This window comes from Carassius gibelio, chromosome B3 (genome assembly GCF_023724105.1).
Source record: "Carassius gibelio isolate Cgi1373 ecotype wild population from Czech Republic chromosome B3, carGib1.2-hapl.c, whole genome shotgun sequence".
Lineage (NCBI taxonomy): Eukaryota > Metazoa > Chordata > Actinopteri > Cypriniformes > Cyprinidae > Carassius > Carassius gibelio.
The window spans coordinates 27,677,035-27,691,192 of NC_068398.1; the positions used below are offsets into that span (position 1 = coordinate 27,677,035).

Sequence of the window (14,158 nt, forward strand, 5' to 3'; positions counted from 1 at the left end):
TTTCAGACTATAAGTTGCACCTGAGTATAAGTCGCATCAGTCCAAAAATACGTCATGATGAGGAAAAAAACATATATAAGTCGCACCGGACTATAAGTCACGTTTATTTATAACCAAAAACCAAGAGAAAACATTACCGTCTACAGCCGCGAGAGGGTGCTCTATGTCTTCTGTGTAGACTACAGTAGCACTGAGCAGCATAAAGCGCCCTCTGGCGGCTGGAGACGGTAATGTTTTATCTTGGTTCATTTGTCTTAGTTCATTTCTCTTGGTTCATGTCAAATTAATTTTGATAAATAAGTCGTAACCTGATAAGTCGCAGGACCAGCCAAACTATGAAAAAAAGTGCTACTTATAGTCCGGAAAATACGGTACTAAGACATTTCCTATCAGCCAATACACCTCAGTTTCTGCATTGCTAAAGCAGCCTAGTTTCATGAAATGATCTGGTTGGACTGGGGAGGAAGCTGAGTTCCAGTATGTTTGTCTAGTACATCCAGCTCCCCTCATGAGCACTTTAAAAATGATGAGGGCAAAGTTAGGCTGGTTACCATGACCCCATTAGGCCCTGCTGCTTTTAACATCTCAACAAGTTCTGTTCTACAGATTTCTGATTAGAGCAGCACAATTAATCGAAATTGCACTGAATTTGTGATATGTTAAGAAACAAAATTAAGAATAGGCCAAATTGTGCAGCCATGCAGAGAAGCAGCAAACATTACACTGCATTTTAAATCGTCAACACAATTTTTCTGCAGAAAACTCTCATGCTAGATTTTTTTTCCCAAACTGTGCAGCCCACTTTCAAACTGCATGCGTGCCACCCAAACAACTGACACTTATATTTATGGGAACGGCTTTCTCCAGGTATTATGCACATGTCCAAGAGCCTAATAGAGAGAATGTTAATGGAAAAAGGCTGAGTGAGATAATGTGAGATGAAGAAGTGGAGAACAGAGGCTTCACTGTGCCCCGTTTCTCTCTCTCCAGACGGCCAACGCTCGAAGAAGACTGCCATAGAGAAATGGCAGCGAAAAGAAAGAACGAAAGAAATAAACGAGTGCACTGGGTATTCCAGCGTGACCCTGGCAACCTTTTTTACAACAGACTCCCTGTGAGTTATCCAAGGACTGCCGTTCTGCTCTCCCACACAGAGGGGGAAAAGACGCTCGCTGCCTTGGCAGGCATTTCTTACACAGGAACTAGAAAGTGGCTAAAGGTGCATTATAGACCAATAAAGACAAAGACTTGTCTTTCAAACAAGAACTAAAATTACTCCATCCCACAAACCTCAAGTCAAAACAACATTAAAAGAATGTTGTTTCTATCTAGTTGACATCCTCAACTGTTAAAAACAGATACTGGTCCACGTTTCATGCACTTGATTTGCTGCTCCGCAACAAAGAGAGCTCAGAGAGGGACACATTCCAGGCAGAAAACATCTGGGATAATTAGGAGAAAATTACAGCTGAAATATGTGTCAAACAATGTAGTTTTGTTCAAGAGCTTCATAGACTAAAGCACTCAACAAACAAATACAAATGATATGGATAAAGACTACTGAGTGATTATTTTCATGGATTAAGCTTGCTTAGGTGCCGAATTTTCACATTAGCCAGGACAGCGACTGCAGAGGTGTGACTTAGTGGTTAAAGATCTGAACGGAAAACTCAAAGGTAAAAGGTTCAACAGCATCAATGTGTTTACCAAATTAAAAAAATAAAACATGATTGACGAAAGAGTTTGGTTCGTTTGGATGATGTGAACTCCGGTTTGCACCCGCAAACGGTACACAAGCCCACTTAAAAAGGGTGGTCTGGGGTATGGTTCATATGAACTCCGGTACGGTTCGCTGCTGACGTGAACGTAACCGTACCAAATTGCGGAAGCGAACCACTATCAATGACTTACTATTTAATAAAAAGGTTTGTTTGTTTGTGTGTTTTACTCACTTTCCTCACAAGCATGATTGACGCGCTACAAGTAGAAAGCTGTATGTCTCATTTCTGTTCGCCTTCATTGTTCTTTAGATCATTTGCTGTACATTTGCAAGACAGACATAAGTGCCGTTATGTACCAAAGCTTTGTAAACAAAATGAACGGTTCAAAAACGTAAATATATAAAAGTGCAGATGGCAATTTAATGCATTTGCTGTCTTCTCCATCCTGCACAAGTGTGTGTGATGCTCACGGTTATTCCAGCCTCTGCTGCTTCAACATATGAGTACATGAACTAGTGTTGTCAAAAGACCCGGTACTTCAGTACCAAGTCGGTACTAAAAAAATGAAAATGTGACGGTAGCAGGTTTCTTTAAGTACCGGTAGTACCGAGGCCCCGGTCAAACCTGGTTCTTGACGCACACAACGCTGTGATTTCCGCGAAGCAGAAAACGCAGACGGAATCTCAAAATCCAGTCATGAAAATGAAACTTAAATTTTAATATGGACAATCACGGAATTTGCCAAAGTTAGTATAAATTAATCAAATCAAATCTCCATATGGACCATTCTTTTAAGCCGCAAAAGATGGTTGAAATATGAATCCTGCATGTTCTGCGCATCTTTGTGTGAATGAATGCATGGCAGAGACGTGCAGGTTTGTTTACTACATAGACTGAGCGTGAAACCTGCAGTAATTTAAGAATCTGCCATCTCAATGAGGACATAAATACATAAACAACATCACCAGAACTGCTCTGAGTCACTTCACAAGCATTTTACCGTTTCTTCTGAGTAAAACCAGTGTCAACATAAAAGTAGCCCGTCAAAATAAAATGTTTACATAAAGGCATTCTGCTAGATATTACTATTATTTAGTAGAATGTATGTGATACTGCTCCTACTGTGGAAAAAAAATTATAAAAGTTTATTTTTTAAAGAAATAAATCACACAATTTTTTTCTATGTTTAAAATTTAAATGTTTACATTTCATTAATTAAAATACAAATTAAATTTGGGTGAAACTTGTTTACTGTTTTTCATAATTATATTACTTGTTTGTACTTTATTTTTTTTGATAAAATATTTTTTTTTTTTATTAGAATATTTTTGTGTTTTGCTTTGGTACCGAAATTGGTACCGAGAACCGTGGTTTTTCACTGGTATCAGTACCGAATACTGAAATATTGGTACTGTGACAACACTAACATGAACACATGAATATAACCTCTAGAACTGCTCTGAGAGTCATTTCATTAACATTTTACATTTCGTTTGAGAAATATATCATCATAAAAGTCTTCACAGCGACCCATCAAAATGAAAGTTCAGTTTAACGTGATGAAACTGTCAGAGAGAAAGGCTATAGGCCTATTACTTATTGTAATGATACTACTAAAACATCATTTTTAAGAAACTTATTTATATATTCATATAAATAAAACCGAATTTGAGGAAAAAAATAATTTGATAGGGCCTTAAAAATTAAATTTTTGTTAAACTTTTAATAAATCTCTGTTAAATTGTGTATGTTACATGATTTCAATTAGTTAGACATGCTTTTTGATTAAAACATTTTAATTAAACCATTAAAACAGAGTCTAAGAAAAAAAAAAAAAAAACACAATCCATAAAAATTTTAAAAGATTTTGGGGGAAAGAATAACAGAATTTGGGGGAAAAAAATTAAATGGTTACTATAAATAAAATATTTACATGGTATATAATTGATTTATTGTAATTGTCTAATGATTATTAATTTACCTCATCTTATCTAATGCAGAAAAATTTATTTAAAATTATGTAAACATATCAATCAATCAATAAATATACTTTTAATTTATTCAAATAAACTTTGTTCTCTTTCTTTAAACGAAGCATGCAAATAAATCTGGCATTTTCAATTATGTTTCTACAGAAAGCAGAAAAACCATTTAAAATTGTTTGTGCATACTGTTTATCACTCAACAATATCTCTCTTTATCTCTCTCTTAGTAAACAAACAAAGAAAAACTTGTTTGCTTTTTCTCTTTTCTGCATTTCACTTCTGCTCTAGCTTGTGTGCAAATCTAGATCCGAACTAAAACTTAGAATCATGCACAGCAAGTATTGCTCTTCTGATAAATAGCATGTGATGCACCTCATTTGTAAGTGGCTCCGGATAAAAGCTATCAGCTAAGTAGTATTATAAATAAAGGTTAGCTGTACAGTATTGTTTGTAACAATAAGAAAACAACTACGCTTGATGTCACTATAAAGTAGAAGGGCTTAGACTGAGAAGACATTTATATAATTAATCATTCAAAACATGTTACACAGTCCATCATTATAACTATTATGAAACTTGATATCTCTTTGGAAATACAATAGGCTATTCCATTATTTGTCATGCAATAAAGCAATTTCTCCAGATACTAATGTACCTCTCATACCAAGACAATCCCACAAGTCTAAATGGGAGAGGTTTTTAAGATGGCAAAGCTGATGCAGACTGCAGAACTGTATCATAAAAAGATAAACATCACTAAATGGCTTGTAACGTGTAAGGGCCAGCTGAATAATGGCTTGGAGCAGCAGAGATAATTTTAAAAGACATCTGACAAGACAGAAGCACCTCTGACCTCCATTTATCTACGCTTTCTCTCCTCAGGAGCAAAAACAACGGTTACAGGTCACTGAGAACCACCAGAAATAATCAATCCAACTAGAGAGAAAATCACTGGAGGAAATGACAGATTTTCCATGATTTGACGCCATTGTTCATTGTTGTGTTCATCTTAACGCCTTTACAAAAGTATTCGAAATTGGCTTGAATCTACTAACATGCTGAAAGTATAAAACCTTCACGACAAAGTTGTTTTTGTCACATCCAACGAATTGCACATATGAACACTGGCTAAACTTTAGTTCTTTAATTAAAGTCAGACTTTATTATTGGCCATCAACTCAAAAAAAATTCAAAAGAAAGAAATTCAAAAGCTATTATTTTTGGAATATTAAGATCCAGGCTTTAAAACGACAACAATGAGATAAATGAGTTGCTTTGAAACAGTGGTTCATATCAGATTTCATATATCCTCCCACCTTTTTGATCCCATCTTCATGTAAAAATGTAAAAGAATCTCAAAATAGATGACCTAGTCTGTTTAGCTAGCACTTAAACACGTTTTTTTCTTCTCAGGAATAAATGCTAAATTATTTTAGCTCATTTTTGTGTTCATACAGAACATAAAGAGCTTTAAAAAAGAATTGCATATTAAATCTCAATCGTAATATTGGCTAAAAAAATCACAATTCGATTATTTTCAGCATATATATATAGTACTCTTTTTCCCCCCAGCGAGTATGCCTGGGGTCTAGTACTCTAGTGTAGCAAGCCGCTGACGGAGGGGATGGGCAGGGAGAACTGTTTAACAAAATGAGGCCATACATCAATCAATAACCTCATCAAAAGCCAGCCAAAGGCCCTCTATCGGATTGAAACAGTCCACCACATGCTTTTCACTGTATTATTCAACTACCCCAATAATGTCTCTGTCTTTTTCAATCAAAGTACACGGTTGGGTCACAATATATCAACATGAAAGGTTGGAGGTTGTAGTTCTGGCAAAATAACAGGCTTGTTTGGTAACCCCAAAACCAGGGTTTTTGCTAAAGGATTAAACAGAGACAAATGACATAAACAACTCATGCATGACGTCCGATCGCACAGAAACCATGCTGGAGTCCTCTAAACCAATGCAACATAATGAACATTCACAGAAGACTCGGGCTGAGTGATATAGCTAAATAAAAATGGCAATATTTTTCAGTTTTTCAACTAAAATTGAAACCACTAAAAACATATTTGTGAACCATATTTCTTAAACGAGGCTGAAACAAAAGAATGCAATTAATTGACAAATGAATTAGAATTAGAAATAGTGCCTTGACAGTAAGTTTGAATCGAAGCATTAAAATTACTCTGAACTGTGAACTTCAACTGAAATAAACATAACCTAAAAACCAAGTAGTAATTTTTGGGGCATACCTACAAATTAGAAACTTGCATACCTAGAAATTAAACTACAGTAAGATCTACAAGAAAACTTAAAATACAAAAATAAAAGCTAATTCTAGATTTTATTAATTTGGTTGTTAAGTGATGACGTAAGAAGCGATGTTTTCGTGTCCAAGCCTCAATTCGCTTCACTTGAGAATATGACCTCAGCAGCCGTTTATGAGCACTGTTTATTCATATTAATAATTTAAGCTAAACGCTTTCAAACTTACGGTATTCACTACAGTCTCCGTGCTCACAGCGTCCCAAACACAAATAATTTTTATGTAAATTATTTTCTATTTATATTTTCATTGTTTGCCTATCTGGGACTTCGGTATGGAGTTAAAGGTTAAGATTATAACTTTTTCGCTAGTATTCTATCACAATGTGAGTTTATATTAGCACCTTTTGTTGTTTTCTCGTGGTAACTGATAGAGCGTTTCGACACGGAAGCGCTTCTACGTGACGTCAGACTTAACAAGCGAATAAAAGCAATTGTTGCTAATTTGATTCAAAATGTTTATTAATATGCACCTAAAAAGTTACCAAAATCATTTTGAAGCATTTAAGAGATTCAGTGATGTTACAATTATACAACTAACAAATATATTGCCGATATTTTGCATATCACCCAGCCCTATTGATTTCCCAGCAGGCTTTGAGGAAATTTTTCAGATACTGTGGAATCTGAATGAATGATGGATCATTCACGTCACTGGAGAACAAAAGTGGGCTGTTAAACTATGATGGTATGCTAGATTAGTTTTCATTTGAGGCATAGTTTGGCTCTAACAAAAGCTTCTCAACATCCACATACACAGGTTTCAGCTTCTCATTAAAACACCTGCACTGCCCCTTTAAGAATTTCCTTTTTTCGTCAGTTTCCGGTTGCAGCCTGATAACGGGCCTCATTCGGCAATGCACACAGCACTATTATTCCCCGTGTTATTGTCTGGGATCGGTGCTACCTTAATCCAGAGAAAGCTCCATCACCACCTGTAGTGCAGGGAGTAAGACTTTCTGGATTGGAAACACCACTATTTTTAGCAGCAGGAATGGATGCACACATATGCCAGCTGAGACAATCAGACAGGGTCCAAATAAAACAGTTTATTCATAAGTGTAATGATACATCATGGGGGATCCTGTTCTGGTATATTTTTGTCATGGAAAAATGACTGCAATCTATGCTATCTCCTAAAGAGGAATTAAATCAATATGTATAATTGTCCCCTTCCTTCTTTTCCTCCATTCTACCCCAGGGTAAGTAAAGCTTTCAAGTTCTATGCTCTTTTAGGATCTGCTCATCACATCTAAACCTGGAACTTCTCACTTCTGAAATGAATTGCAAAGCAGGCTCTGGACATCAGCTTCCAGCAACAGTCCTGCGTGAACCACCTCCCTCCACCGAAACTGCTGCAGCTCTTCCTGTGTTTGAGAGGATAAGAGAGTCTGCCCACGCCTGTCTGGACTCACAAAGCACTTAGTAATAAGGCCGCTTTATAAACCAGATGTGAACGCTAAACCATCTATGAGAATACAGATGGTACAATGAATATTCATGCAAGCAAACGTGCAACAACATTAGCATGTAAACAACAGCAGACATGGTTTCAGAGAGTTAAGTCTTTTTTTTCCACAAAACAATTCAAATGTGCACACTTTAAACACTTTACCCTATGAATGCTATTGCATTAGATAACAGGGCTAGTGTAAAGATAGCAAGAGGTCATTACTATAAAAACATCCTAAGAGTTTCTCACCAAAAATGGCTTATATTGAAGCCAGTCTTCCAAAACAACAAGTTGTGGAATGTGCCACTTTATGATGTAATAGTGTGACTAAACACCGCATCCGCAGATCAATGCCTGCTTTTACATCATTGCCAGTACCTCTAGCAGAATGATAGCTGTGTGAACTTGAGGGGAACTGACTTAAAAAAAAAAACAATGGCACATAATAATGGCACATAATGGCCATGAACCATAAAGTCAGCATCGTATATAGCATTATTTGTTTTCAGAAGCCAGCTGTTTTGATTATTAGCTATAGTTACTATTCTAATGCAGGGTTTCCAAAACTTGCTTTATCAGCAGAGCCCCTTTGACATAAAATACTACATATAAATACTCTGAGATTTGAAGTTAATATTTCTTAATAACACATTTGCATGTACACAGTGCTCTGATGTTGATTAATGCTAAGCTGTAGGTAGGTAAACAAATAAATATTTCATGCATTTTTTCTTATGAATAATTTATTTTAATTTGATATTTTTGTGATTTAATTCATTATTAACCGCAGTTCCCCCGTGATCCCTAGTATGGAACAGCTTGAGCGAATTCAACAGACTCATACATTTTAAGTGCGGCAAAAGTGCTTTTTGGCACCACTCTGTATTCAGAAACGAGTCATGCACATACTCATCTTTACACATCAAACACTTCTACAAATACTTGTCTTCATAGCATTTGACCCTTTTAGTTCATTAAACTACCTACTGCTCTTCAAAAACAAGCTTACAGCACAAACATTTACAAAGAAACACTCACCCTCCCTCAGTGCTACAATAGGCCTCTGTGTACCTTGAACAGTGATCGAGGATCAGTAGTGGTCTACTGATACAAAACCAGTCAAGACATAATGAGTCTGTGATCAAGGGATTAAGCTTTTAGTCCATCTGAGCTGGCCTCTGGTGGGCTGATGTTCACAGATGTTCCCACCTGATTCTTATTTAAAAAAAGCATTGCTGCTGCTATCATCTTTATACTAGGAACAGAAAGGGACCGTGTCAGTCACAGTTTAGTAACACAGGGCTAACCCCCGGTATCAAAGCCCCTCGACTTCAGTGAGATTACACAGTGTTCACTTCAGATACAGCATGCCTTCGGTATGCCTCCATTAGGAGCTGGCAACCCTCATGCTGTGAATCTAACACCTGCAGAGCAAAGTATCTTGCAGTTTTGGACGCGACTGCCTGTTCGAAAGCACAAACCGCAACTTTGCTTTGCTCTTTGTCGACCACATGAACAGTCTGAAGCGATGGCGCTCTGATAACGTTGGTCATTATGTGAATGTGCCATTGTTTCAAGAATAGAAATTCAGATGTGAAAGTCACCAAAACACAGAGGAACACAACCATGTGATTCTCATACAAAGGACATTGTGCACCACCTGACTAACCATGCAGTCTGTTAGTGCGAACTGAAAACAATCAGTGAGAGAGAGAGAGCTCTTAAACCAGCAGAAGTGGGCCATCAGCAGCTGGAGAGCAAATGGCATGCTGTATCAAAGTGCTGACGGTGTCCAGAGGTGACTCTGCAAGCAGTAAAGCAGTCCTCCTTTCAAGGAGAATCCATATCAGAAGAACACTGGATGAGACAAAGGCATCTACTACATCAACGTCATGACAATAACAAACACACCTTTATGCACAATTCCCCACAGAAATGCAATCTTTTTAATTCCTTATGCCTTCAGGCACCCAAATCCTGCCCATCCATACTTTTATATAAAGTGTTGGCTACAGCCTACTATAATTCATTCCAGAAAACCCAATATTGAAGCTGTGCCCACAGCTTTTAAGATGGTGTAAACTGTCATGCTAATTTATAACAACGCGTACTGTCACTCCTTGCTTTCACACGTTTGAGACACTTACCTTGATGGGGTTTATACTGAAACGGATCTTCCTGCTGGGGGGTGGTTCATCTTCCACAGGCAGCCCGGGGATTTCCGAACAGCTGGATTCTGGTTCGTAAGCATCATCATCCTCAGCCTCCTCGTCTTCATCCAGCTGACTCCCACCAGAGTCCTCTCCGATCCCGCTGTACGCGCTGATGTCCACCAGGTCTGCTTCTGAGATATCCTCTCTGTGGAATTCCTCCTCGGCGCAGGCCTGTCCGATTTCCTCCTTTTGTTCTGAGGGCTCATGGCTGCTGGTGGCCTCTCCATTTTCCAGAGAGGCGTGGACATCCGCCTGTACCAGTCTGCTCCCAGCATTCGGTGCTCCTGGGGCTGCATGCTCCTCTGGTTTGGAACCCTCTTCTGACCTAGACTTATCTAAATCCGTACCAGCAGCAGCATCCTCGGATGGTTTGCCTTTGGGTCCATCAGCTTGGATGCTTGTCCTACTCTTCGGACTCCCAGGTGCAGCCTCTTGGTCGTTGCGCTGAGCTCCCTCCTCTTGGTTCTCCGTTGGAGGGGAGACTCGTGTCTTTTTAGTGACAACTTTGGAGCTGATTCCTCCCACCTTGGCCGGGGTAGAAGGCTGCGGGGAGGTTGAGGACGGTCGGTACAGGTTGTTGCGCTGGTCGGCCCTTTCAAACACAGCGCTCAGTTGGCTGACTGTTGGGGACACTGCATCAGCGCGACAGTCCCCCGCGTCCAGTCTGTCCAATGACTCCGTGCTGCCGTTGAAGCGCACCACCACATCCAAACGGCTGTCTTGGAAGCCTGACGCCCGCTCTTTCTTCAACAGGATTCGATTAGTCGCAGCCTGCTTCTCCTGCAGGTGACGTTGCTCAAATATCTTCCTTGTCTCCTGTAGCTTGGAGAAGCCTGTGGATGGTCCACGGGAGCCGCCACCATCGGTCTTTCCATCGAAGCGGCTAACTCGCTCTGACACAGTCCCGCCGTGTTTGAGCAGCGCGCTGTGATCCACGTTCTCATTCAGACTGCTCGCTCTGGGGAGAGAGAGTCGGATGGACTGGTCTTTGGCCTTCGATGGATCCTCTTCATCCCCAGGAGAACCCATCTGCATGAACATATTCTTGATACGGTGCACATTGGAGCCGTACCTGCGGCCCCAGCCCTGGGGTCGAGGTTTCCCCTCCTCGCCCTTAGCAGCACTGGAATCTTTTACCGGCTTGAGAGATTGAATTCCAGCTTCATAGGCGTTCCTGTGCGGCGATGCGCTTCTTGCTACGAGGGTGGTGCCAGTGTTTGCGCTGGCTGCAGATGGGGGTTCAGTCTTCATCATGGTTAATCAAACAGCAGTAAAGACGAGCAGAAACAGCATAGCCCTCTGCTTCTCCTCCTTGTTGCATGAATAAGAAGTGGCGGCCATCAGGATCAGTCCATATAATCAGCAGCAAAAAGAGAAAAAAACGAGAGAAAAGGAGAAAGTAAGAATAAATCAAATAATTGACCTATTTTAAAAGAAATATGCAAGGAATAATTGTGTATGATGTATTTAAAGACATCTGTCAGGGTTGCTGTCCTTAAAAACTTGTGCATGTAGGACTAATTTCCTAAGCATCTTATTTCAAGGCTCCGTTGCCAATTGCAAAATGTCATTTTAAACGTAGTTATGGAGGCTTGAGCCATAGTGCTGTTATTGATGCAGTCTAATGCAGTTGTTACAGAGAGAGAGAGAGATTCAATTTAGCTGTGCGAAGCATGTGTAAATCACCTGAATGTGTGCATTTCAAATTAATGTTCAGTCGCAGCGTCTCTACTAACTGAGACACTAAGCTTAACTGCTTCAAGCGCTGTTACCACCTCGCTACTGAATAATATCATGTATCTTGTTTCAGCTGTAAAACGATATATTTTTGCAGTCGTAGGGCAGTTTGTATGGGAGAGATAGCAGGAGAGAGTGTGCTTTCTGTCAATGATAAAACATAATTTTGTGGGAAAAACATGGAAATAGTATTTTTATCCTTCTGTTTGTTATATTTCAGGGTTTGGTCTGTATCTTTGTGAGTTTTGGTTCTTCTGCTGTTGACCTTTGAAATAACGGAAATCATTTGGAAAAGTGATACTGACATGTAATGTGGTCAAGACCTGCCTGGAACTACTTTAGCCATGTGTTTCCTGAAAAATAATTGCACATCAGAACGGTCAACTAATCAGATTCAGGCATCCCTTTAAGTATAAAAATCTATGAAGGGGTTGCTGTTTGAACACTTAAGCCACACTTACAAATGTATGAAGTTCATTGAAGTGGGTACAAATGGACAGGATGAATGATTTGTATTTAAATGTGTCTGCTAAATTAAAAATGTAAATTGGAAACATTTAACCAAGTGGCATTTGCAGGCAAATTCATAGAGTTCACACAAAATCAGTTAAATTAAAACATTTTATAAGACTTGGTTTGATATTTTGCATCTAATGCATTGGAATGCATTTATTTTTAAGTGTAACCTAAGTACTTTTTTAAAGTGTAGCCTAAATACCTTTAACAGCTCATGACAGATCAAGAGGTGCCACTATATTAAGTATATATTATCAAAAACAACACCGTACAGTGCAAAAGCCTACAGGTTTAGTACCCTGAGATGGGTTTTGAGCATTCATTGACAGCTCTGCCATGGCCACACAGATGCCCCAGTGTCAGAAAGTCAGAAAAGTTGCATTCTAGACGCCTCTTACTTTTACAGTTTACATAAAAATTGTTCTAAAACAAGAGCAAATGAGAATGCAAGACCAATTTTAAACACACGACCGTTAAAAAAAGGAGCAAATTAAAAATCCCAACAATATACTAAAGGAAACAGTTTACGCAGTGATGCGAAACACTTCCGTGGTGACTCAAATTTCCTTGAGATGCACTTTGAGGTGTAGATTACAACTCACATAAGCTTTCAAAGCTTTTAAACTAAAATAATTCATTTTGGCAGACAGTGATGCTGATAGCTGTGCTTCAGAACATTGTAGCTCATTTCTAGATGGTCTCAGATGGTCATGACCTGGCAGACCATCTTTGATCGTCAACAAAGCCTCTTAAGGTGACCAGGTTGGTTTTTATAACACACTAGCTGATCAAAATTCAGCAAGAAAATGAACTAGAGCCCTGCTATCATGTTACAAAACACAGCTCCCAGTTTAAAAGCTGGATTTCCCAACAGGACTGGATCTCTGTAGACAACGAATTGATCTTTCTGTCAGATAAAGGAAGTCAGATCATGAACGAAACCGTAAACAGAGTCACAGGAACACGAGACACTTTCAAGCCATTTGATATATAAAACGGGTCATGCATTCTTGGGAAATACCATGCATACTGGCATGGACAGGAAGGCTTTTTGTGATCCCATGCTGCTGCTGCCAGTAGATCACTTATCTTAGCAGCATGGATCAACCAGCCTTTAGGCGGCTGTCGTTTTAATACCGCTTAGATAGATCGAGATGTTCCTTGTGTGCAAGACAGACTATATCGGAAACTTTTTAAGGTATATCGTTTCTGTGTGAAGGAGTGTCAACAGATTGAGGCAGCAGTCTGTCAAAACATCACATTAGGACCCTGCGGAGGGAGCGGGCCGCGCTCTCCGCAATGATGCCTCGACTTCCTGCATCCTCCACCGACCGAATAACGGTTCTGCCGTTACAATCTAACAAAACCGAACAAAATCAACGAGTCGCGCTCTCCTCAAAAACTGGACGTACCTGGTGTCTCGTGTTCATCGAAGACCTTTAATCCTTTAATCATCGGAAAGTCCTTTCGTTCGCGAATCCATTGTCCACGACTCCTTCTTGGTTTCCCCCACGAGCTTGTGTCGCGTCGCGCCTCTCTCTCTCTCTCTCTCTCAAACACACACACACACACACACACACACACACACACACACACACACACACACACACACACACTCACACTCTGTCTCTCTCTTGCCCTTCTCTTCTTCACCGCTATAGTACACAGCAGCATCGCAGATTATTTTAACCCTTCAAGCACAACAAAATAGAGATTTACTCTGGTAAAGTGGCAAAATGATTTGCACAGTAGTTGCATAAAAAGGTGTAGTAGCTTAAGCTGTTAGGATATGTACATTAATTCCCGTTATAGCCGTTATTAATTAGTTATAGCATTTTTAGATGTAATACAGCAAGATAGAGATATTTTAGAAAGCATGCATATATATATATATATATATATATATATATATATATATATATATATATATATATATATATATCAAGAGTGTACAGAGATGATTTTTTTCTTTGTCCACCTTTGTTTCCTTTTCCTCTTCATTTGTTTATTTACTTCAACACATTTACTGTCTCTGTTCTGTATTTCAGTATGGCAAAATTGTCATTATTGATAGCTAATAACCATGTGTACATGAGGTATAGCCTACTGAAATTTGGTAGGCTACTACACATGAATTCACCCCTTTTTATTTTATTTCAAATTTGTCTCTTTTAATTTCTTTAGCATTTTATATAGGC

At 39.0% G+C, this 14,158-nt stretch overlaps 1 protein-coding gene across 1 annotated transcript in view; it reads right to left on the minus strand.

Annotated features, from left to right (window-relative positions):
• The window catches only part of ppp1r9ba (protein phosphatase 1, regulatory subunit 9Ba), a 49,490-nt gene extending 35,977 nt beyond the window's left edge, over positions 1 to 13,513 (minus strand). Inside the window, exons 1-2 of the mRNA XM_052550846.1 lie at positions 13,373 to 13,513; positions 9,642 to 11,018 (exon numbers count right to left, since the gene is read on the minus strand). Coding sequence (XP_052406806.1) covers positions 9,642 to 10,961 — 1,320 coding nt within the window. The 5' untranslated portion in view covers positions 10,962 to 11,018; positions 13,373 to 13,513. The remainder of the gene's footprint in view (positions 1 to 9,641; positions 11,019 to 13,372) is intronic.
• Between the last annotated feature and the right edge of the window lie 645 nt (positions 13,514 to 14,158).